Source organism: Silurus meridionalis, chromosome 21, assembly GCF_014805685.1.
Source record: "Silurus meridionalis isolate SWU-2019-XX chromosome 21, ASM1480568v1, whole genome shotgun sequence".
Lineage (NCBI taxonomy): Eukaryota > Metazoa > Chordata > Actinopteri > Siluriformes > Siluridae > Silurus > Silurus meridionalis.
In genome coordinates, this window is record NC_060904.1 from 4,121,521 (window position 1) to 4,148,588 (window position 27,068).

A 27,068-nucleotide genomic window follows, 5' to 3' on the forward strand; every position below is an offset into this window, starting at 1 on the left:
AACTAGTCTTTATCCTTGGAGCTGTCTGGCGATTAACAAAACGTCACTTCCGGTAATGCAGGAAGTCCTATCAGAATGGAGGCAGGTGTCGCCCTTTAACTTCCCCTACCTATATTCCGGTAAACCCCGCCCCCTTTTTGCTGATTTGTCAGTATTTCAGACGCCTTATTCGTCCACCGAGTTTAATATATATTTATATATTTTGGTGCGTAGTAAAATAAGCAACAATGTAAACAGTTGGTTAAAAATTTGTACTTCTTATTACAATCAATATGGCGGACTTGTGAACCTGCTGATCATTTTATTAATGCGGCGTCTCATTCGCAATGCTGTCTGGTCGCTATGGTGACCATTTGACCCTTTTTTTGAAGACTAAACGGCGTCAACCAATCCCAGAAGAGGAGGCGGGATCTGCCGGAATACAGGTGGGATAGAGAGCCGGACGCCAGGGTTGTATTGAGATGCCGTTTATCCAAGCGGAGGTCTGAAGCCCGTCAGCGATCGGAAACGACTCCGCTGAACGCGGTTCAGACTCCATCAGGCGGCTTCGTCCCTCCCTCCTTCCTTCCTTCTTTCCTCTTCCCGGGATCGTAGTCATACAAAAAATGGCGGCCAGCGTCAACCCGTTCAACACGAGCGACTCGGAGGACGAAACGGAGCGTCGGAGACGCGACACCGCGCAGCGCAGCCCGAGCGACGAGGCGCAAGGCCGGAGCCCGGGGCCTCTCTCTCCTCCGCCGACCGACGCGGATCCCGCCACGCTTTTGTCATCTGGCACCCGGACAGGTGCGGTCCCCGGTGGCGGTGAGCCTGCGCGGGTGTCAGTGGACGCGATCGCCGCGCAGCTCCTCCGCGATCAGTACATCCTCACGGCCCTGGAGCTGCACACCGAGCTGCTGGAGGCCGGCAGGGAGCTGCCCAGGCTCCGCGATTACTTCTCCAACCCGGGCAACTTCGAGCGCCAGAGCGCCACACCGCCCGCCTGCAAGGAGCAGGGACTCGGGCTCGGAGCTACAGGAGCCCTGAGTAAGTGATGCGCCTCGGTCTGGCCTCGTTTATCCACATCAAGCACTGGTTACTCCTGGAGCAATTTTTTTAGGGTGCATAGATCATCATTACCCCCCTGTCCACTGTCCACTGTCCACACCCTCCTGCACTTAGAGTCTCAGGTCCTTCAATGTCCAGGTGTCACATCTGGACACATCCTAAATTGTCTTCTTACTATCCATCTAGTGTGCACTTCATCTGTAGGCTATTTTATACCATGTGTCTCAGGACACAATGAACTGTCACTCTTGTCTAGTGCACTTTTATAGGCAGTGATGATCCATATGGCTTTCAAATACACTAAATCTAGTGCACTACATTTACATTTTCATAGAAGTGCATTCAAAGGTGAACTCGGACGATTTCCTCACTAATTGTTTGACTTATTTAGTCACTGAAGATGACCCTTTATACCCTCTGTAGTCATACTGTAGTAACCCTATCCTGTTCAAGGGCCCTACATGCATGGTCCAATCCCAAACAGCTGGTAGTAGTGTATTATATACAGTATATTGCACCACATAGATTGCAGGATTTGCTTTTTTTCTTCCCTTTAAAGTTCAGCGTCAAAACCCGTACCTCAGTGTCCGCTAAGACGTCTACCATGAAATCTTATTTCGTTCTCATGTAGTGCACTTTCAGAGCCTTCATTTCACACCACACATGAATTAGTCATGTTTAATGTTTAGACTTAGAACACTAGACCGTGTGCCTGGTTTATTTTACTTCTGTGCATATAAACAATATTATATGGTACCAGATCCTATTATAAAAGCCATTACTTTTACATTAAAGTATAAAATTCATAAATTGGCACCAGATCCTGATAGGTCACTACACAGGGTATTAAAGGCATGATTTAGTACCAGATCATGATCCAAAATTGGGTATGAAATAAATCATTTGGCACCAAATCCTACATGGGGTATTAAAGGCATGATTTGGCACCAGCTCCTGATGCACTACATTGGGTTCAGAAACCCTTTTCAGGTTGTGTATTATTGTGTATGTTTTGCTGATGATCAGAGTTTTCCCCCTCAATGATCCCAGCCATGCAGGTGCAGGTGGATAAAAAGAAAAGGAAAAACGGGTCCAGTCATGCGATCGGTACGTAACCGCATGTGTCGAGAGATTTTGCGGTTTTGTGCACTGTGTGGGACGTCAGTTGCGTGAGCTCTCTTTCCTGGTTGTCATTCCTCCTGCTGAGTCGCCTGTGTGATTATTCCTGACGCCGTGTCCTTCTCTGCCTCTTGTTTACTTTTCACAGCATGGCTTTTGATTATTTCCACTCACTTCTACTGTTACTGGTTTCTTGTCAAGGTTATGCATGCGATTGAAGTGTTTGACCCACAGCGTACTTCGGTATAGGTGTAAGATAACGGCGCACAGGGCCCAGGTTCAGGTTTCGTTGAAAATACTTGCTCGATCACATTGCTGCAATGATCGGGCTACAAGTATTAGAAATGGTGCCAAACTTTGATATAATACTATGAAGCAAACTGTACCATCTAATGCTGGGAAATGGTGTGTGTTTGTGTGTGTGTGTGTGATTAGTTCTAATTGTATTATAATAACTGTATTATAAACACCTCTACTCGTCGCTACAGTTCTGGTGACTGATAGGTGACGTCCTCATCACCTTAGAACTTGTCATTGCAGTTCCCACAGTAGAAGGAAACAGATGCAAATAAATTGTACACTCAAGTCTGCCACCCAAATGACTGCTAGATAGGACGCACGTTTCTCTGTTCCTTCGTGTAATCTTTCATAGGTTGAAGGCTTCATCCGTCAGTTTTTTATCGCATTATTACATCGTAATACTGTCTGCTGCCTGTATCACACTTCCAGTGGTGTTAAACTGTATCAGCCGAGTTACACTCCATTCCAGTGTGGTTACATTGTGTTTACCGGGTGTTTTTATTTTACAGCATGTGGGCCGTGTGACATGTTCAGTAGACTGATGGGTATAAAGAGTCAAAATCTGACAGCTAATCGTTATCCGTTTTAGGATACGTCTACACTAATTGTAAATTCGCATACGTTCGAAAACGGCATTTTCATTTACAAACGCTCCGCGTCCACACATTCGCTTTTCGATCGTTTTTTTTTTTCTAAACGTTTTTTCAACGCCCGTAAACGCTTACGTCCCTGTAACTAAGACTCTTCAACCTGCATCCTTTCCATTTTTCGTTTATTTGCTTCCCGGTTTTATGAAACTTCGCAGCAATGTCAAGGACGGGCACAGTCACGTGACTAAAAATGCACCGTCGTTTTTTTCGAAATCCTCCGTTTTCACAGTCCACGCTGTGAAAACAGTGTTTTTAAACGTGTCCGCGTTGGAGAGCGTTTTTAAAAAAGCTGCGTTTGTATAGACTTAAAAACGTCGTCTCGGTGTGGAAGGGAGGCCAAAACGGAGAGAAAAAATATCCAAACGAAAACATATTAGTGTGCACATGAACTTATACTGTGCACACAGTGTCGCTAATATAAGCTGCTCAATTGACTCCATACTGGACATGAAGTCCACAGCTTTTATTATATTTAAATCTGTATCTAACTAAAAGTCTACTATCATATAGTTTTCTCAGCTCTAAGCATTATTAGTGTCATATTTCTCTGTTCCTGCTGAAATGAGTGGACCACAAAATTGTGATGTTATCTTATTTGGTCAGCTAGCATTTTGTAGTTCAGCGTCTCAGCTTTTCAGCTGTGCACTACATTGGGTGTATTTTTCTCAACATGGCTGATCACCAATCTGTCACAGGGCCACAGTGGCCGAATATTTGCTCTTCTAATCGACCCTGTGTGTGCTTTGTGCATTGAAACCAGGATCTTTCCACTTTTATTGTCACTAATGCAGGCCTTCTTCCCATGAGACTTGCATCCTGCTAAGGAGGAACAGATGGCTCGTTCTCCCAGACACACTTCTTTTGTGTGGGTAAATAGCAGCCAAAATATCACCTGGAGTTGGAACGGTAAAAATGAACAATGCAGTAATAGTGGTATGAACAGTAACAAAAAGCGAAACATCTGTTAATTAAAGCTGTAGGTTAGCAATAGCTAGATAAATGACCTTACCTGTTAACTATATTACCTTAACTAACTAGCAGTTGGTTTATAGTGCAGCTAAAAATTTAAAAGATCACTTTTTTTTTTTCTTCTCACACCTTGTATGATCTGAAGTGAAAGTCATCAAGAGTCACTGTGAGACATCACAGTATCCTTACCGGAAAATTATAAGTTCATAAATACTGAATATCAGTTTTGTCTAAAAAAAAAAAAAATCTGAGGTAAAAATTTCTCTAAGGATTCTCTTAAAGACTTAAGACTTAAAGCTTATCGAAAAGGTCTAAAATATTTTTACAAATTTGTCCACGAATTTATTTAGTTTCAGTTTTTTACTTGCGTTATAATGGCTATTTGACTTTCCTCAGACAGTAGCTCAGTGGATAAGATGTTGGATTACTGATCAGAAGGTCATGAGTGCCACTTCTGGGCCCCCGAGCAAGGTCCTTCACCCTCAGCTGCTCAGTTACATAAACAAGATAAAAAAAAAAAAGTACTTTATCTATACCTGTATTTTACATTTTATTTATTAAACATATCTGTTTCACCTTTCCTTATCCCAGTGGACTGAAAAAAGCTTATCGCACATTTAAATCGGCTAGAGCACTGCGAGAACGGCAATGTCAGTTTGACAAACACGTGAAAATCTGCAGTATTTTTAGAGAGGGATTTGCAGGGCGGCTGAATGAACAGTGTACTCATAATGGGTGCCCTAATTGGATCATCTGTGCTGAGCAGCTGTGTGGTAGTCATCAAAGCAGACTCGTTTCTTGCTTTTTCCCTCCCTCCTGCTCTTTTAGAGCTGAAACGTGCCATGTTGCCTCACACACACACACACACACTCACACACTCGCACACTCGCACACAATCGGGGCAATTTTTCAGCAGCCCACTGACAGGGGGTTAACGAGATGACGTCTTGGCTGAGGCCCACCTGTGGAATAGAGGGTTTTTTTCCCCCCAGTTTTTGGGTTATTCAAGGCAGTGTGGGAGTGATTGGATTGTTAAACTCATAAATTGTCTTCTGGATATGCATCCTAGGTGTGGAAAATATAATTTTGTATTTAAAATATACAAAAATAATGTATTAAAATTTGTGCTAAAACGTGTTTCCCCACGGACCATTATTACTGACGCACCACCCTCTAATTTATAAACATGGCATACCCACAAAACGGGGCCGGAAATGCCACCATCCGATATTTTCGCAAGCGGCCGTGTGATCTTGCCTTCACGCTAACTAACTTAAGCAGCCAGACTATTCCATAACGCTATTTGTTGTCAACGAATATCATTATCGATTATTATCGTTGCAGCTCTACAATAAGTACACAGCTTCCAAACATGAGGTTGTCATTGGTATTTAGTTTATTTTTTTTAACAGAAGCTTGTAATGTTACCAAAAAAGAATATTGTGGCTTAATTTTGACCCAACCTGAGCTTTTATCTGGTATCCACAATTTCTTTGTTTTCTCTGCTCTGACATCCATCATAAGCAAAGCTGTTTGTGTTTCCTCATTAGCAGTTACATTTACTAACCGTTTCTGAACGTTATACAGAATTTTACACGTTACCTTGTAATTTCAAACAATTTAACATACACTTGTTGAAATTTCGTTCACAGTCCTATATCCTAAGCGTTTGTGTTTTTATTTTCTTCTTAGCATTCATTGTCAAAATTCAAACAGGAAGTGTCAGACTGTCTATTCATGACCTGCTGCTTTTACCACTGACGTGACAGTTTTGACTTGAAAATGAGTTCAGGTGAAATTCAGCTGCCAAATGCAACCAGTGCAATGTGACACAGACGAATGTGGGCTAAAGAGATGATCTTAAATGAACTATTCATAGTTTAAAAAATATGGTTTTGAAGCCATTATGCATAAATGTTTATATTATTCACTGTAATTGTCAGCCAGCTAAAAAAAACATAAGATAATCAGCAGCATGACAATATGCAAGGAAAGATAATCAGAAGTCACATATACTAAGTAAATTACTTCTTGTAGAATAACTAAATAAGTGATTTTTATTATTATTATTATTATTATTATTATAACAGTTACCTTCGAGAGCTGAATTTAATGACAGTACGTGACAGGATTTCTGAGAGGAATTTTAAGCCATATTAATACATATACTAAGTGTTTTAGCCATGTTTGAGCTAGCCTGATAGCATTTCTGCAATCAATTTAAAACCATTTTTTTTTTCCAATGGCATCATTATTTCCTAATACTGTTAGTCAGCTAATTACCATTAGCTGCCCTGACAGGATTAAAACAAAATAGATATATTTAAAACATATTTCTAAATGCTTATGTTATTTCCTGTAAATTGAAGCTGAGCTAATCTAAGTATATAAGCATAACCTTCATAATTGTTTATTCATTTTGACTTGATGTTCATCAGGATAGCATACGCTAACTTAACAGTAACTATGAAAGGCATGTGAAAGGCATTTTTATTATGAATATAAACCCTGCGGCTCTGGCGAGAGTTCTCTGCCAGTTTTCTCTAAGAATAGGAAAATCTATCCTTAAAAAGCGTATGATGTGCAAGAGAACGGAACATTTGAATATTAAAATATAGTTCTCATGGATTAGTACTTTTGCTTTGATACTTGAGTATGTTTAAAAGCGGGTACATTTACTCACATGGAAATGTGAATTGACAATTGTTTGTTGGAGTCATACTGTATTTAAGCAGTGGATTTGTACTTTTACCCAAATACAAAAATGGGTGATAATGATACCTACATGAGTGGAAATATGTCTGTTTTAAGGGGAATAAGTAGATCCCTAAGCCAGGGAAGTGTCCCAAATTTTACTAGTGTGAATAGAATGTTCATACTGGTACATGTCTTGTCTTGTGTAGTACAATTAATACCAAAACCTCATCAAAATTAATTCATTTTGCATTAGATTTATTTATATTTTTTGTGGGGGGATTAATATGTAATACAGTCAACCCCCGATAATTAGCGGTTTGGAACTCGTGGCTCGGACAATTCCCGGGTTCTCATTTGGAACCTATCTAACAGCAAGTTGCGGATTATCGTAAAAATCGCGGGAATCCGCAGCGGGAACGAATGTTTGGGAACGTTAGGGATAACAAATTTCTTAACATTTTTTTAAAACACATTATTGTATTAAAGTGACACAATGTTTAGATGAATTCATTAAGGTACGATAGGGGCTGCGGGAATGCGTCCAAAATTCACGGATTTTCGCGGAATTCCAGGGGACCACTGTATTGGATATTTGTGATTCCAACATTTGTGACCCAAAAATCACGTAGTAGTTTGTTATAAATGTGCGGTGGCAACATTTGTGGTTGATTTTATAATTTACAAGGCAAGGAAAAAAACAATCAGATATAAAACACTCAAGTGCAAAGCGTGTTGTGTGTGGTACTCCAGTGCAGAGTGTGTGGTGTTATACTACTGAAGTTCAAAATGTAAATAAACCTATTGAGATGCTGATTAGGTCTAAAGACTGCTGTACTGTTTAAGTTTAATAGTATGTGGTGTTTTAAATTTGGTAGTAGTGCAATACAGTAGCACCCTGAAACAGAACTGAATGGTGCTGCAGTCTGCCATGGCAGCTGATACTGTTATTCAGGTCACTCCTAATGATGGCATGAGATGTTGCCAAATCGAAGTTCTTTATCAGTGCTATAGCGAAGGGCGTCGTACACATTTATATCCAATTTCTTAATCACTTCAGCGTGCCACTCTGGAAATTCTTGTTCTTCAAAATATGCTGCAACATACTGCTGATAGAGTTGCTTCAGATTCAGGCTCTGTCGTGTCTTGCTTACTGATAACTACATTTTTGTGGTATTAAGTGCAATAAAAGATTATAATTGTGATAAGTGTTGAAAGTAAAAAAAAAAAAAAAAAAAAAGGCAGGAAAAAAAGTCCTCTAGTGGTACAGGAGTAGATTATAGTTTAGAAATTATATTGAAGTTAGGTTTATATAATATGGTTAGGTTTCTTAATATAATATTAAATAATATTTTAATTATATAAATTGTTTGCTTCTGGTTCTTTGGGAAGAGATATAAATATAATCAGAGTTTCATTGAATCAATACTTTGGACATCATAAAAAAAAAAACGCTTTGGCGCTTCCTTGTTTTAAAGATTGAATGGATTCCCAGAATTCCTTACTGAATCTGATGCGTTTCATCAAGAAAATGCTGCTGTTAAAGCAAACATTTGGTGACAAATTAAATCATTGATTTTTTTTTTTTTTTTACACACACCAAATATTAATGACCAACCAAGTCAGTCTGATATTTATTTAGTCATCATAATGGATCTATAAAGCTAATGGAAAAAATTATTATGAAAATCTGGTTTCCTTATTAATCATCTACTGTAAATATCCGCCTTGGATTGCAGCCCTTACACAAGTAATTTCACAAGGACATATTGTTATATATAGTGCACAGTATCTACACAGTTGGCACAGTTACTGAAATCTGAAATTGTACAACTTGGCATTCGTTGCTGTACATATTTTGTTTACTGAAGCATTTGACTGGGATGATGTACCTTAGGGATGACAGTTGTTCATAAACACTATGTACAATATCTCCTTCATTGCACTATCCATGTCCATTGTACTCATTCTAGATGATCCCTTTTCGGTATACTGTTTAAATAATATATGAATAATATTAATTTAAATATTAATTTATCATTATTAATTCATATCTATCAGATATCATAGGTTGCGTTTACACTTGGCAACATCCACTGACTTCTCAATCTGGATAACCGATCGGATCTGTTTTTCCGGCGAAAAAAAAAAAAAGGCTGCAGAAGATGATCCGGTGCAGAGTCGACCTGAAGGTGGTGGGTTTTCTTTACAAAACCCGCAAAATGAGGAGACTGCTTTGCAGCTGCTTTGAGACAATCTGTATTGTATAAAGTGCTTATATAAATAAAGGTATTTATTTATAATACATTCGGTACCTGCCAAATGGTCGGATTTAAATTTGACCGAGATCCAATCACAATGCCTCTTTACCGGCCTCTGGATCAGGACACGCAAATCGGATAACATTCCCACCGGAAGCACCTTTTACATTTGTCTTTTTAATGTGTACCTGGACAAGTGACATGCCGAATGTAAATGCAGCCATAGCTTTACCAACCTGTACATATACAAACATTTCACACTGCTACCAATGCAGGTTAGATGCTAACCGTATTTTGTTGCCTTGTACAGTAACTTGTGAAATGACAAAGTTGAATCTAATCTAATAAAGTAAGGAAACCTGTCCTGGTTGACTGACTACATTTAATATATTGTGATTTTTTTTGGCCAATTTGTCAGTTGTTCCACATGTATGCACGGTAGTTGACAGGACAGGAGGAATGAAAGAGAACAAGAGAGACACTGATATATTAGTTTTTTCCCCTTGTTGCAGATCGGGCTGGCAGCATCAGCACACTGGACTCATTGGATTTCACACGGTATTCGGACGACGGGAACAGGGAGTCGGATGAGAAGGTGGCAGGTAAGTGTAGTACATTAAAGAGGGAGCAAGTGCAGATTGTGGTAATCAAAAACCAGATGAGAAGATTAGCTCTTAAAGTAAAGGATACAGAAATATTTGGCAACCCTGTTTAAAAAGCCACGACTATTTACTTGTGTCCCGTTTCTCTTATTTTGTGCTACCCATAAACTCAGCATCCTATGTTATTTTTATAGTCACTGTAAAACATTTCGGATTAGTACTTCAGGGAACTTTGGTGCTTCTCCGTTCATCCACGTGATGCTCAGTTGTTCTCAATGATGATGTCATCAGCAGTGCGCTCCACTAACCACATTGAGCTCAAGTCTTGTTCAGATCAATGTGCTCATTCTTTAGAGAAGACGAACACATAAAGAGAGGCCTAAATTCGAACGAAGAATGTTTAATAGGATCATTACAAGCGCAGAATGTTGCTCTATTGGCATAATTGTAAACTTAAAATTTATATTCTTGTCCCCTCCGTATTGGCGGATGGAGATATTTGAAGGCATTTTTAATAGGAATATTTAGATTTCTTCTAGGGAACTTGCGTTCAGCTTTCCAATTTCTCCCAAAGGTGTTCAGGCCACTCCAACCAATGTAAATCGTGTGTTCATAGAGCTTGATTTGTGTATAGTTTTGGGTCTCCTAGTTCAAGTGAACAGGTAATTTAATGTTATTGCACTTAGACATCCTATCCTATTTGTGTGCCTTCAACAGTGGTAACAGTTTGTTGAAGACCCACATATGGCTGGAAAATTTGGATGCCCAAATACTTTAGTCTATATAGTGTATCTACAAATATGTACTAAATATTGGAACTTATTGGTTAAGATGTTGGACATATGATTTGGAAGGTTATGAGTTTAAATCCTTGAGCACGTCAGTAACCTCTGACTGCTTGTGTTGGACCAGAACAATATACAAATCTAAAATAAATCTAGAACAATAGGAAAATCTTCTGTGATAAACCTGATACCATTGGTCAGTGTGCCGTTCTGATGAATCTGACTTCTTATTTTGGTTTCATCAGCAACTCTTCCATTTGGTTTTTGAGAAATGCTTAGCTACTTTGCTGTGTTTTTTAATTAAAGTTCTTGACTAAAAAAAAAAAAAGGCAAGGATTATACCGGCTCCTGACTGACAAGGAGTTAAATTCGCCACTTGATTTATGAGAAACGTTTTTCGCTGGCGCAATAACTAGTCTGATTAGGATATTACACAGCATTCTACTGTGTAGCAACAAGAAACAGGGTGAGGTCTGAAACATACTGAAACTGGGAGCGACTTTTGACCTTTGGGCTATGATTATTAAGTACTTTAGTGCACACATTTTTAAATTCTTTCAAAAGAGCCAGTCTAAGAGCTTTATCTGATTTGATCCATACTCCTATTCTATCTCTCTCTCTCTCTCTCTCTCTCGCTATATAATATATATATATATATATATATATATATATATATATATATATATATATATATATATATATATATATATACTGTATTACAAATACCATATGTACAATATTCCTGTGTGTGTGGGGGAGAACTTTCGGATTGAAATTTGAAAGTATTGTTATTAAACTGAGGGATTTCGGACGCTTGCAGCAGAGAAAGCCTGTATTGCCAAACTAGTGATTGGACACTTGCACCCAATTTTGCTAATCCAACTGGCTACTTCCTGGCTGTCTGACCTGAGGTTTCTGGCTTTCTGACGAGTTCCCAACACCAGTTTTTTTTCCTCCTTGGTGTGTTGAACCATCCAGGCTAGCATCCCCTGTTCCACTTATTTTTGCTTGCTTTTAAGTTTTACCATTTGTTATTTTTTTGTTTGTTTGTTTGTTTTTTTGCATCCTGTGCTCTCCTGATCTGCCGAAGAATTGTTCCTCATCCTAGTTGTCTTTTATTCTCCCGCTCTCGATTACACTGTTGAACACACTCTCTGCCCATGTAGATTTTTTATAATAGATTCCTGAAAGTGCGTACCGCTTTGAGGAAGCTCAAGCTGTTAATCCAGCTCTAGCCTGTGCGTTCTCTGCAGATCTTCAGTGCACAGGTATGCTGTGTCTTTTTTTTCCTCTTCATGCCTTTTTACCCAGTGCTTTTTCTCAGAAACGGCTGCTGGGGCAAGATTGCTGCAGGTTTTGGCAGATTGTTTGTTATGTACTGTATGCACTATACATACTGCTTAGAATTACGTTTATGTGTACTGAGTCATAGGAAGTCCTGGTTTCATTTAACAAGGACATGAAAAATTGCAAGAGTTGATTTTGTCAGTTTGTGATTGTGTCATGCCTTTTAGTACCGCATGTCCACTGCCAGACTTTTTTTTTTTTTTTTTTTTTTTTTTTAATCTGGATTGCTACGTAACCAAATGCGAAGGTTTACAAATAAACTCTGTAAACAGTATAAGCATGTCGGCTTTTACAAGTAGTATTCGTGTCTTTATTTTACTCCACAAAAGGGTTCATCAATTTGTGAACGGCTGGATTCAGTGTATTTAAAAAAAATAGTTTACGTCGACGAAAACAAAATGTTCGAAGAACGTCGAATGGAGAAATATTACTTAATTCTCCGCTTCGAGTTTAAACCGAGTCTCTGTTCCAATACATAGAATGAAGCGTGTTCAAATTACGGATTGAAACGTAGCCACTTTGAATCGTCTTTTTTATTAAACTAACCTGAGGCGTTGGTGGGGGCGCTGTTCAGTCAGGTTAGTTGTTTAAATGTCTGAATCATAGATTATAAATTATAAGCGAAAAAATTTCTCGATGTGTTTAGCTTTTAGAGTGTCGTCTAACTGAGAAAAGTCTCAATATATATTTTCCAGGCCCACCTCCTTGCGTAAATAACCATAGATGCTTTAACATCAGACATCGTTTGTTCTGTGAAACTAATGTTTTCGAATTTCGAATTTTATAGGAATGTTCAGAAATGTTTTCGATTTGGCATCAACATGATTTTGGTGGTGCTACGATTGTGTGCGGCTTTAATCCAGAACATCAGAAGTAGAAAGAAACTCTGGGATAACTCTTAAAATGCTTCTTTTTTTTTCTTGCCATTTAACTTTCTAGTTTGACTGTAAAAAAAAAAAAAAAAAAATCCTGGGTCAGACAGCAGATAGCTGATTTTTTTGTTTTGTTTTGTTTAATAAATAAATAACCTCAATGCTGCGTGTGAAATTTTGCCAGCTGTCCCAGCAATCTCTGCTGCATGCGTTCATTAGATCCATAGTGTGCATGTCCTTGTTTCAGTTTTGCTTTTGTGTGTTTTTTTTTTTTCTTACAAATCTTGTATTTTAATTTTTCTTTCTTCATGTTTTTCATTGCCATTCTTTTGGTTTTGCCTTTCTCCTGGTTGTGTGTGAATGTGTGTGTGTGTGTGTGTGTGTGTGTATATGTTTGCGTGTGTGTATATTTCAAACCCCTTCCCACGGTCCAGTTCTGGAGTTTGAACTACGGAAAGCCAAGGAGACCATTCAGGCTCTGCGCAACAACCTGACTCAGGCTGCAGGTGGCGTACTTTACAGCTTCTCACACACTTCGGTGTTTACTGCTGTAGGAGCCTGACTCGCTCCTGAGGACAGTGTGTCCATTTACATGCCAACTCTCTCTCTCTCTCTCTCTCTCTCTCTCTCTCTCTCTCTCTCTCTCTCTCTCTCTCTCTCTCTCTCTCTTTTATGCTTAGAGTGTGAAAACCCCTCCCAAGAGCGCAAAAACTACAAATCCAGTCCTGAAATTCAGGTCAGCCTCTTTCAATATTGAAAGGATTTTCAATGTTGGATAATCTGAATTATATTCCTTTTTTTTTCTTCTTCAATAAAATGCTTGAATCGGGCAAAAAAAGTTACCTCTTCACACAGTTTACCAGATCTAACGGATATTTTGTCCACTTTAGGAACCCATCCGGCCCCTGGAGAAACGCGCCTTAAATTTTTTAGTAAACGAGTATTTATTGAAAAACGAATACAAGCTCTCGTCCATCACCTTCTCTGATGAAAACGATGATCAGGTAATGTATGGAGGCATGCAACCCCCATATATACATACATATATACAACACACACACACACACACACACACAAACACTAAATCAGGCATAACATTATGACCACCTGCCTAATATTGTGTATATTGTGAATATTTAGCAAGGAAACTATAGAAATGTATATTTAATGTAAATGTATGACATCTTACCATAATGAAGTCCATTTAACTTTTATAATCTAACACTACACGGGATGTGAAATGTAAGTGGGGGGTTAATAATTTTTCATGCCACTATATATTATGATATATTAGCATAATATATATTTATATATCATATTTTTTAGAGGATTTTTGTAAGCTTTTATGCAATATAACCTTTCTTAGTTATATTAATCATACATTTTTTTTTTTTTGACAATTTACTATATGGACAAAAGTTTGTGGACACCTGGCCATAAGATTGGTATGTGATCTTTAAATGCCTCATTCCAAATTTTTTCCCTATTTGCTGTTATAACAACCTCCACTCCTCTGGAAGGATGCTACACTGTATGTTGGAGTGTGCTGGTGGAGATTTGTGCTCATTCAGCTACAAGGCTGTTTAGTAAAGTGAGGTACTGATGTAGATGAGGTGAGGAGGCCTGGGGTACAGTGTTCCAATCAGAGCTCTACAGGAGATCTTTCACTCCTATCAATTTAAAGCATTTCTTCATGGAGATAACTTTGTGCACAGGAGCATTGTCATTGCTGGAACAGGTTCAGGTCTCCTAGTTAAAATAAAAAAAAATTTAAATACAATTGTGTGCCTCCAACTTTGTGATAACATTTTGGGGAAGAATCACATATGGCTGGAAAAGTCAGGTGTCCCAATACTTTTGTCTGTATAGTGGACCTGTAGCTACACATTGTCATGAAGGTCATGTTTTGCAATGACCAGGTAGTCTGTAGTTATATATTATATTTATACAGTATGTGTGTGTGTGTGTGTGTGTATGTGTGTGTTTGCAAAATGTAGGATTTTGAGCTGTGGGATGACGTGGGCCTGAACATTCCCAAACCTCCAGACCTGCTACAGCTTTACAGAAACTGTGGCAGCAGCCAGCATTCGGACAGAGAAACCGTAGATGTAGCTGTAGGCATAGACGCTGGTGACCTCTCGGTGGACTACATTACCCAGGAGTCTGTGCTGAAAAATGAGACTATACAGGTACTCTGAGGGATTTGATTTGGTTTTTGATTGGATAAGACAATGACAAGTTAACAGGGTGACTCTTGTTAAAGCTACTGTACATTATTTGTACTGAGAACAGGACAAAATGCAGGTTTTTGGACCACATTTACACTGAGATTCTATAGAAGCATATTTGAATAAAATGCGGTTTACTATAAATCTTAACATCTTAAACCCTTGCCTTGTTCTGGGAATGTCGATTAAAGAAAATTATGTTCTAACAAAATTAAATAATGTACAATGTATGGCTGCTCTACCACATGGTAGTGATTAATAAAAGTTTGCAATTCTATGAAGCTATACTGTCTTATATATTTGTTTCTTTCATTGTCTCTCTTTATTTCTTTCGGTCTCCGCAGACTGAGGTGGTGCAGGAGCTGGAGTACCAGATCAGCCTGCTGAACAGTGAGAAACTGAATTTAGCAGAGCAAATAAAAAAATTACAGAGGTATGTGATGAACACGAGAGGTCGACTAATTTATCGGTTTTGCCATCTATCAACACCGATAGTTGATTGCTGGAAATATCTGCAGAAATCCATACCGATAGTTTGTTCGGGTTGCGTCTATTTCCGGAGCGTCTGTCATTATACTGTACAAGAGCGGCCTCTAGAGGCGAATCACTGATGTGACGTGCTGTTTGTTTTGACGTGAGCACTATATCTCATTTATGGTGCATTAACTAAAGTTAACAAATAAAATAAAAAGTTAAATTAATTAAATCAATGTTAAAATTAACAAAAAACAATGCTTGTAAAGCATTTATTAAGTTCAGTCATGCTGAAAATGGCCTTCTTCAAATGTCATCACAAAGGCCAGAGCATTGAAATTTTATTCTTTTTTTTATTACATTTTTGTAATAAAGTTTTGCATGAAGTGTTGTTTTATTTTTCATATTCAGTATCCATTTTAAAAACTACTTAATTGATTGATTTTTGCCAAGTACAATACACCATAGCTATCACTATCTGTAAATTAGACTTTATTATCAACCTCAGGAATTTTGACACCACACTGTATAAAATGTATCTCCTACACAAGTTAAATATAATTTAATCTTAATCATATTATTGCACCCGATTAATTCAACATTATACTTTTGCTGAGTGCCTTTTAAGATAATTATGTTTAACAAATCACTTAAATACATAATGGGCCCTAATTAAGTGATTTGTTTTTTCTTTTTTAGCGATATCCAGGGTCTCCAGAGGAACATGGTGGCCCCTCAGGTAGCCCAGGTAAAGCGTGAGGAGTCTGAGTCATGGCTTCAGCGCGAGCAAGGTCTTCCAGACAATGGCCAGTATCTGGACATAAGGGGAGTCATGGAGCTCGACGTTAACGCAGGCTCCAGATCTACCACTACCGCTAACACCAGCGCCACCATGACTTACACTACTGCGACTGCCGCTGAGAATTCCTCTTCATCCACACCTAACCACAGCAAGTTTAAAAGCCCTGACCAGCACAGCAAAGGCCCTGTACAGTTTGACCAACCAAACAGGTGATGCACATTCCACTTATGAACAATGTACTCTTATTACACTTAACCATTATTTTCTGATTTACAACTTGGTTATATGGAAGTCCTAAAAAAGCCATTTTCTTTTGTTTTCTCGTGAATAAATAACCATAACCATTTGTGGCAGCAATGCGTAGACATGCGTTGGTGCGGACCTGTCCAGTTACAATTAATCTTAACATGCGCTTATGCTGAATACACAAAAAAATTAAGTACTGATCATGAGGAGACAATGTCATGATGAGAAGAAATTGTCATGATAGCGAGGAAACTTATGATCATGGAAAACAAGAAAGAAAAAATATATATAGTGCATGGTTTCTTAACATTTCATAGAATTAGCTATATATGTACTATATGCTATATATGTAAATTTTTTATAAAACAAAATTTGTTTTTGTTGTTTTTTGTACTTCGCAATATACATTTTTTCTAGCTAGTCAAAACTAAATGGTCTAAATGTTTTTTTGTTTTCCACCGCTGTGTAGCGTTATCATTATTATGTCTGCGTTGGCTACGTTTGGATGTCATTCAAGGAAAAACATGGCCAATGATTCTATTATAGGAAGGAAAAAAAAAACAAGTTGATTATCATGAATGTTTTGTTGGATTAAGATTTCATTGAGAAGCCCTCATTTTGACCACTAGATGTCACCACTGCACCGAGTCAACCTCATTCTTAGTTCCTCATCCCCGATTCATAGATATCATGATGTTCTCTGCTTTTGTGTATTTCATAGATCATTAGCTCACACTGCCGATTCACGATTATAAACTGGATGCTGATTGTTTTGGCTTCGTAGTGGCTAGGGAACGATTCAAAACGCAGCCCGAAAGCGTAATCGAAGCTTGACGAAGCCTGTATAAGCATGCTCCGTGTGTTCCTTTTTACAGAAAGCTGTCTCCGGCCTTCCACCAAGCACTTTTGTCCTTCTGTCAAATGTCTGCTGACAGCAGGCTTGGCTCTGAGGTGAGCATGCTCCGATTACACACAACCACACCTCCATACACAGAGCAACTCTCTTCAAAAGACCACCTGACACTGCTGTTATTGAGTATTCATGTAGTGGCATACACACACACACACACACACACACACACACAAAATGTTGTCTATAGAAATTCAGCGTTGAACAGGAATGCATGCCAGCAGAAAGCATTCTCACATTGCATTCTTTTTTTTTTTGCATGATATCTCTTCCGATTTAAAATAAAGAGGAACGGGGCTCACAGTGATTATCTGTTGAAAAGGGACTATATTAAAATCAAAGTACTCTGCTAGAGAATCGGAAATGTTGGTCGTAGCTCTCGGCCAAGATGATCAATTTTTACTTCGTAGAAGTCAGGCACGTACATGTCCCGTGCACGCAGCACTTTTCCGCACCACCTCCTGCTCCTTTAAAGTTACATTACCTGCACGGCTCTTACCGAAAACGAAAGAGGCCTGAGCGCATGTCAACACCCCTGGGTGGGACTTGGTGGGGGTGTGGGTTGCAGGGTGTTTGTGTAAAAAATAACTCGGTATCATTTCTCAGGGTTTCCCCGGAGTCTTAAAAAGTGTAAAATGTAAAAATCTAAATTGTACCTGTTCAAAGTCTTTAATAATTTTAAACAGGTCTCTATTTTCCGATGCCCATGTAACGCCGCCTCTAACGCTCATTGAAATGCTCCTGCAGCACTTTAGAACAGTTTCATTTGTCAGTTTCCATGGTGTTTTAGTGCTTTCTTTTGCCAATTCTGCTTACAACAGCCAATCAGCTTTCTATTATTGGTGAGAATCTCTCTTGGATTGTACCACAGGCGTAAAACGGATTTTATTTTTCAGCTATGAGGAACTGCAAGTTTAGCGATACTTGGCTTAAAAACGTTTTTATTTAGGGCTCGGTTAAGGCCAGTTGCTTACGACGTATTCGTGTGTTTTTGATGTTGTGATACAGGTCTTAAATTTCATTCTTAATGGTCTTAAAAAGTCTTAAATTTGACTTGAAAGAATGTTTATGGACACATGATCATAATGATGATTCAGGATATCAGATGATTTTAGACGTAAAATTGTTGCATTGTTCCAAATGATGTTTAGTGTTGTAGAACGCCTGTGTTACAGATAGAAGCTATCAGACAAATGTTCCCTCACCCAAAAGACAAAAAAAAGACCTGTCGTAACCCAGGAGTCACTGAATGGTGATCAGTATGGGGTAGTATACCGTTAATAATTTAACAAATTAGGGCACATAATGTCCAGTACAGTATTTATAAACTGGACAGTATATATATATATATATATATATATATATATATATATATATATATATATATATATATGTAGCAGCGGGCACACTGAGTATTGAAAAATATTTATTTCCATGATAGTGCCCTATTTCTTTTTTCTAAATTATAAAATTAAAAATTTGTCAAAATATATATATATTTTTTATATAAAACTAAGGCTACATTATACATTTAAAAACAGGGTTTTCGTCTAAAAACGCTCCACGTCCACACTTTTCCAAAAGTCGTTTATTTACACAGAAACGTCTGAAAACGCTCACGTCCCTGTACCCCCGCATGAGCAAAACGTAAGCTGTAAGCATCATCACACAGTTCACACTGCAACGTGAAATTTCCGTTTTTTTATTTATTGATTTCGTTTTCAAAAAGCTGCGTTTTCGCAAAAAAAAAAAAAAAAGCCGTCTCAGCGTGGACGAAAGGTCAAAACGGAGAGAAGAATAAATATATATATATATATATATATATATATATATATATATATATATATATATATATATATATATATATATAAGTATGTCAGAATCGAATCTCTGTGTAGAATGTGTTATATATATATATATATATATATATATAAACACATTCTACACAGAGATTCCGATTCTGACATACTTCAGAGATTGTAACGAGATTGTAATTGTATTTCTGATCTCTTGTGTTTTATGGACTCCGTGTGTATGTGTGTTAACGGTGTATTGCTTTGTCAGGTGTCACGTATCGCTGACAGTGAGGAGAGCGTGATGCTGATGCTGGGCCGCTGTCTGCCTCACATCGTCCCTAACGTCCTGCTTGCCAAGCGTGAGGTACACACACACACACACACACATCACAACTAACCCCCTAAAAAACCCTTCTATACACTACTCTCTTCTCATGGGCAACATCATGCTGCTCTCGTTCTTTTTTTTTTCTTCGGTTTGAATTCGGCTCTAAATGGACGGTGTTTCCGTTTTATTTTACTAATTCTCATTTCTTGTGCCCTGTTTTCCGCTTCTATTTTTTTTCTTTGCGTTTGCTCACTTATTCACCCGCTTTGGTGCATGCCTCTCTGCTGCATTAGAGAATGGTTGTGCATCTGTGTCAGGTGAGTGGAACACGTATGCATGCTGCTTTGCCTGTCTTTTTCTCTCTCTCTCTCTGTGTGTGTGTGTGTGTGTGTGTGTGTGTGTGTGTGTGTGTGTGTGTGTGTGTGTGTGTGTGTGTGTGTGAGAGAGAGAGCGAGAGTGAGGGACCACTGACCTTTAAGTTGCCTGTATTTTTCTTATACTTTTTTCCCCCTGGGCCCCTGAGCAAGGCCCTCAACTCCATAGCTGCTCAGTTGCATAAATAAGATAAATCTAAGGGCATCTGTAAAATAAATGGTAAAATGTAAATGCCATGTTTTAATTGCCAAATGTAAGAAAAGGTGTGGTCTATTCCTCCCAGTAAAATAATGGTGGCTAAACAGCCTGTCAGTCATAGCAAAAGAGGCGTGTCCTCTGTCTTAGCATTAGACATGTTTTTTTGCGTAGGAGGTGAAGTAAAGATGTGGCTATTGTGTCAGTTTTACTGAAGGAGGTGTGGCCTCGGGGGCTAAGATCTGAAATAAGTAAATGGGTTCTGGTCTATGCATCCATTCCAGTAAAGGAGGTGTGGCTTATGCATGAATCAGTTAAGAAGGTGTTTATTGCGTAGGAGGTGAAGTAAAGATGTGGCTATTTTGTCAGTTTTACTGAAGGAGGTGTGGCCTCAGGGGCTAAGATCTGAAATTAGTAAATGGGATGTGGCTTATGCATCAAATCCAGTAAAGGAAGTGTGGCTTATGTGTCAGTCAGAGTAAAGGAGGTGTGTCTTGGACCAATCTCAGTAAAGGAGGCATGGCTTATACATGAATCAGTAAAGAAGGTGTGGCTTATGCATCAATCTCAGTGAAGGAGGCGTGGTTTATGCAGCAATCTCAGTGAAGGAGGTGTGGCTTCTGGGCTTTAGATTATCACTAAGGGAGGGATTCTAAAGCCCAGAGGCCACATTGACATTGATGCAACTAACTGAACACTTAGTCACACTGTGTAACATCATATTCAATAAGTTGCATTGTATTCGATCAGTGGCATCTCGTAATAAGCTTATTGTAGTTTTGTTATTAAAAGAATGATTGTTTGTGGTAATGAGAACGTTTGCATACGATCCGTAACGTGTTTTGTATACTTTTGTACAACAAAGCATAACATGAAGGAGGTCCGTATTAACTGTAGTTCAGTCGATCCGTTGAAATTGGCTCATGTTCAACCCTGCTTTTTTTTTTCTAGAGCAAATAGTTTGGAGGACACTCACAAAACACCTACTCATTTATATTTTAACACATAGTGTTCCAAAAACAAATAAAACCACACACACACACACACACACACACACACACACACACACACACCTGTTGGGTACGTGCCACCTTTTTCTGCCTCCTAAGCCTCTGCTTTGCATAGTGGTGTTCGAGTAGAGGTAAACAACACGGGTGGGAGTGGGAAGGAGAAATTTCCTCATTCCTGTCTCCATTTAGTGGACTTTGAGCTTTGTCTGTTAATCTCAACTGTCCAACCTCTGTTCCTAATATTCAGTTTCAAGTGCTTAACTGCCCTTACTTCCTACACACACACACACACACACACACACATACTACACAATCTCAGACACTCCCTCAAAGTCTGTGATATGGCAAAGACAGAACAATGGGCTATTAAGTGTTAGTTGCACACCTGTCTGCTCTACTGCAGTTACGGGGTTTTGAATTCTTCAGCACACGTTATTTAGAGACACATTTGGCAAGTGTTAATAAAAAAAAAAAAGTTAATGATTACCACAAAGTAAGCAAAATGTGAACAGTGAAACAATGAAGCCCATCCAAGGCATTTCAGATAAACATCAATTATGCAGTAAATATGTAATATTCCTCCCTATCAAGGAATATGGTTTGCATAGTGAGTTTGAACTACTAAGCGAATGTAGCTGACAATTTCAGGACATTAACAGCTGCGTTAACGCTCATATTATTGGTCTTATTCGTAATACTGTTTCTTCACTAATGTGTGTTGTATGAACAGGCATTAGTGAGTAATATACTTGTACAGTATGTCTGCATCCTGTCAGGTTATTCCCAGCTCTAGGCCCTGTTTTGACATCGACTCGACTGAGTCATTTGATATCCCAGCAATTTCACGCATTTCTGTCTAACTCTGCGTTTTTCACCAGAAGTGCTTCAATTTGGCAATCCCAAATTACTCTCTGAGGAAAACAATCCAAAGGGACTCGAGCTCTGTCAATATATGCTATGCTAGCTAATCACAGGTGTCTGTATGCTAATGTAAATCGAACACTTTTTTTAGAACGCCTGCTCAATCCTGATTTTTCAGTTGCACAAATTCAGTCAAATTGATGCTAGACAGGTTTGGAAATTTGGAAAATGGTCCCGCTTTGGTGAGTCTGTTTACACTGTAGGCTGTGGACTTCTGCTGTTGTATCTAATCCACCTCAATGTTCGACCAGTGCATTGTGAGGTACTTTTCTGCCAAGCTTATTGGTAACGATTGGTTATCTGGGTTATCATTTCTTTCTGTAAACCCGAACATGTCTGGATGACCAATATCATCATCTCATGGAGTTTCTGAAATACCCCAGTTGTTACAACACTACCATGCCACAATCAAAGTCACCAGGATCATGTATTTTTCCTGTTTTTATGCTTGATGTGAATATTTATTAGATGAAGCTCTTTAACTGTAACTTCATGCTTTTACTCACTGTTGTTCTCTCACCTGATTAGCTGATTGGATAATTACCTGAATGTGCTGGCAAAAGATCTTCTCATGTCAGATAATCAGAATCATTCTAAGGAGCATATCTGATTATGGTGCATTTATTTTGTTGTTTTTATGCATTATAGAGTATTTATATAATACACTCAATGTTTATAGTGACACCTGTATACTGTGAAGGAGATGTCAAGGTTTAAATTACATGGCAATTTTATCTATAGATTGATACTATAGCGTAGTCCTATACTATATGCCAGGGGTCATCGGTTATCCGTAGCAGATCCTAAATTGTGTTGTGTCTGTTCACAATAATTTATTGTCAGTTATTTTGCTAAACACAGTTCTTCCAATTAGCAAAACCTTAATAACAAATGGACAAGGATGTATTTTTCTCTTTAGCTTTTCCAGTCCTAATAAAATATCTTTAGACTTGTTTTGTGGCGCTGGTGATCAAAAGAAAGCAATAACTTCAAAAGAGAGATGGAGGAGGGGAACAGGGTGATGATAGAATGATTATTTATAGCTGTAAGAAGAAAATTGATAACAGGAACTAACTTGTTTTGCCAACGTTCAGTGTAATTGGACTCCCAAATTGCGAGAAGTGTGTGTTCTGTCTCCAGGAGATGATGAGTTTGAATGTTATTGATACAGCCACCCTCTTAGCATATTTGGCCCAGCAGTATTTACTGTTTCACTTGTCAATCACAGTGTAACCTAATGTATGCAAAAGAGGGCAGGCGGCTGCACTGTGATGTAGCATGAGCGGCATTTCAAACCCTTGGTAGCTAGTGATTGGGGAGAGATTGGAGCTTAATGGCAAATGTCCAGATTGAAAGAAAATGAGGTAAAGTATGAGTGCAACATGTTTATTGGTTAAAAGTACAACTTGTAAAATGTTTATTGCTGATACAATGCTGTGGTGTACAGTAATAATCAACTTCGGTGGCATAACAGAAACTTCACATTGGGTATTGCTACCTGACACTTGATTTTAGGATGGGAAAAGTGCAAGCTATTATACATTCACAATTAAACTGAAAATACTAACCATATTTCAAGTTGTATTTATTTTGCTGCCACTCTTGGGCCCTTGAGCAAGGCCCTTAACCCTCTGTGCTCCAGTGGTGCCATATCATGGTCCACCCCAGCTTCTGAGCAAGCTAGGATTCTACTCCATTCTATTCTATTCTATTACATGACATTATGACCACCTGCCTAATATTGTCTTGGTCCCCTTTTGCTGCCAAAACAGTCCTGAGCCGTCAAGCATTAACAGCATTAACTTTAACCACGTGGATCAGCCTTCGCTCCTCACGTGCATCAATGAGCCTCAGTCACCCATGACCCTGTCGCCGGTTTACCACCGTTTCTTATTTGGACCACTATTGTTAGACACTAAGCACTGCAGGGGAACATCCCACAAGAGCTGCAGTTTTGGAGATGCTCTGACCCAGTCGTCTAGCCGACACAATTTGTCAAACTCACTCAAATCCTTACTCTCGCCCATTTTTCCTGCTTCTATCTTTAAAAATTTTCACGTGCTGCCTAATAAATATATCCGACCCACTAACAGGTGCCATGATTAAGAGATAATCAGTGTTATTCACTTCACTGGTCAGAATGTCATAATTTTATGCATGATCAGTGTTATGGAAACACATTTTTTAACAGTCTTTACAGAGTGAGCTGATCCAACCTGTTGATTTTCCAAACATCAGTGTTGATACTGGGTGTATTCAGAGTGCTGTATTTTAAAATAAAGCAGTGAGCTTTACGGGGCCATATATACAGCCTTGCAAATTTATTACAGCTGTGATGACTTCCCTTCCTTTTTTCTTATTGACTGCGCGGAGCATACGGTTGCTGCCATTGCAGCAAACTTCCGCACATCAGCGTGTGGATTAGGGCCAAGTACAATGTTTCCTAACGGCTCAGTGCATTTCTCCTTCTTTCAGGTGCGGGACGCCATGACTTTTAACTCTGATCAAAGGGAAGTAAGTAGCATAGTTGGATTCTGATGCAGAAGTTGAGAAACAGAGGGGGGTTGTTGAGGGGAAAAAGAGACATCGATCCAGAACATTTGGCAGGTGAAAATGCACAAATAATCAGGCGAGGAGTGAACCTGCCGGAAGTCCCACCGCAGATTTTCACGACTTCATCAGATGTGTTTATTTATGCCTTAAAGGTGTGTACTCTGTGCACCATTTCATAAGGTTCAATCTCAGGAATTAATCCAATTTTTTTTTTCTTATTAGTGCGAACTGAACTGATATGTCATAACTAACCGCTGCACGACCATGAAAAGACCGAAAGTATTAGTGTTCGACCCAGTGATTTGATTTTTTTTTTATGATTCTGTCTGGTAGATGAATATAGAAACTGTAGAAAAGAATAAAAAAAAGCTGAATTAACATTTATTCGTGTTCTCAAGAGGACAGAAACTTTGCTGTATTTTTCTACACACCCAAGTGCACACTTTCAGACCTTCTACTTTGTGCCGAAGGCGAGCGCTACGTTGTTTAGCGTGTCCGTGACCCCTGGTTTGCCTGTGTCCCCTGTTGCTTTCCTCTGGAGGTGCGAGTGTGGTTACAGGTGTGTAATCCGGCATGTGTGTGTTCAAATCTCATACCTGCATTTGTGTTTGTTTGCATTGTAGGAGCTCATTCCACTCATCCTGTGCACAGCTTGCCTTCACCCTGAGCACAAAGAGAGAGACCAGCTACTGCACATCCTCTTCAACCTCATCAAGAGACCTGATGATGAGCAAAGGTTTGTGTGTTTCTGTTTGTGAGATTGTGTTAGTAAAGAGTGGTGTTTAATCGCAGTTTTTTCAGATGGGATGAAGATTGTTAGTGAACAGCATTTCCCAAGAGAGATTCTTTTGCAACAAACTTTAAATCACTACAGTGTATCATAGGCAGTCTTCTTATTGCCCTCTAGGAAGTTGAACTTTTGCCCCAGTTTCAAGGCTCTTGCATATTGTAATTTTTTGTTTTAGGATTGCTCTGTATTTGCCTCCTTTGCTCTTGTCCTGAACCCAGACCATTGTCCTAGTTCTTGCCAAATAAAAAAACAAACAACAAAAAATACAGTGAAGCATGCTGGTGGTAGTATGATGCTTTTTATCAGGAGGTTTCCACCACCATGCTTAACACTGTCCCCAGTGTTCTTTAAGTTCTCAGGCTGAGCATATATACAAAAAAATATGTTTTTAAAACTAATATGTACTTGAATAGAATGTATCTATGAAGTGTCGCACTGCAGCACCTGCCACGTTGCTAGCAATAACACATCACTCTGTATTGCAAACCAAAATTTCCAAAAGTATTGGGTCACCCGGTCATAAGTACGGTATGAGATTTTTAAGCATCGCATTCCACATTTATTCACAATTTGCTCTTATATTCTCCACTCTTCTGGGAAGATGTTTTTTCACTAGATTTTGGAGTGTGCTTATGGACATTTGTGTTCATCAGCCACAAGAGGATTATGAAAGGCAGGTACTGATGTAGGTGAGGAGACCTGGGGTGCAGTCAGGGTTCACATTCATCCCAAAGGTGTTCAGTAGGGATGAGATCAGAGCTCTACAGCAGGCCACTCACGATCTTCCTCTCCAAAGCTTACTTTGTGCACAGGGGCATTGCCATGCTGAGACAGGATTGGAAATATGAGTTCAAGTGAATGCAAAATGTTATTGTAGCGCATCTAAAGACGTCTCATACAATTGAGTGCCTCCAACTTTGTGGTAACAGTTTAAAAAAGAATCACCTATAGCAGGAAAGGTCAGGTGACCCAGTACTTTTGGCAACATAGTGTAGCTTTTAAAGAATTGGGTGACAATTTCAAAACTAGCAACGACCTGTGAATGCTGGATATTGGAGATCCTCTTACACGAGATTGTCGAACAAAAGTAAACCCCTTATTTCCCAGTATTCCCCAGTTCCTGGATACACACCACTCATTACTCATAGCAGTCGAGCATTTCGGATATTTGATCAAGCAGTTCAAGAGAAAGCTGACTGCTTTAAAACATCACTGTATTTACTCATATTTGTAGGGAACATTGATGAACACGAAGTATAAAGTGCTATCAAGGCTGTTTTTTTAAGATCGTTTTCATTTCTGTGGTAGCTGCTTCTTACACTCCACTATTGTTTCCTTGCCTCATTCAGACAGATGATCCTTATGGGTTGTGTGGCTTTTGCGCGGCATGTGGGACCGACGCGGGTGGAGGTGGAACTTTTACCACAGTGCTGGGAACAGGTCGGCATTTTCACCCGTAGGCCACACACATATATAAAACACACACACACATACACACACACACACACACACACACACACACACACACACACACACACACACATTATTATATATATTAGGGCTGTCAAATGATTAAAATATTTAAATATCTAAATGTACCTTAAATTAATGCTCTAATCAACATGGGCATGGACAAATATGGATGCTTTATGCAAATGTATGTTTATTAAAAGTGAAACCAAATTTAGCATAAAGCATGAAGACAAAATATTCTTGTAAACGTTTTACAGTTATTATGGTGTTTTACATAAATTACGCAAATCTTCAGGACATCAAACGAAACTTTTGCTACGA

General features: G+C 38.9%; 1 protein-coding gene across 6 annotated transcripts in view; it reads left to right on the plus strand.

The window, feature by feature from the left end:
- Nucleotides 1-219: 219 nt before the first annotated feature.
- relch (RAB11 binding and LisH domain, coiled-coil and HEAT repeat containing) overlaps nt 220-27,068 on the plus strand; it is a 48,233-nt gene continuing 21,384 nt past the window's right edge. Inside the window, exons 1-12 of one of the 6 annotated variants that reach the window (XR_006928967.1) lie at nt 220-1,026; nt 9,553-9,642; nt 13,081-13,152; nt 13,327-13,382; nt 13,537-13,650; nt 14,644-14,835; nt 15,219-15,307; nt 16,048-16,359; nt 17,272-17,347; nt 19,371-19,466; nt 25,108-25,220; nt 26,624-26,714. Coding sequence is in view for 4 of the 6 variants with exons in the window: in XM_046877712.1 (XP_046733668.1) it covers nt 606-1,026; nt 9,553-9,642; nt 13,081-13,152; nt 13,327-13,382; nt 13,537-13,650; nt 14,644-14,835; nt 15,219-15,307; nt 16,048-16,359; nt 17,272-17,347; nt 19,371-19,466; nt 25,108-25,220; nt 26,624-26,714 (1,722 nt within the window). In the remaining 2 variants the exon portion in view is untranslated. The remainder of the gene's footprint in view (nt 1,027-9,552; nt 9,643-13,080; nt 13,153-13,326; nt 13,383-13,536; nt 13,651-14,643; nt 14,836-15,218; nt 15,308-16,047; nt 16,360-17,271; nt 17,348-19,370; nt 19,467-25,107; nt 25,221-26,623; nt 26,715-27,068) is intronic. The other 5 variants (XR_006928968.1, XM_046877712.1, XM_046877711.1 and 2 more) reach the window with 5 other exon arrangements.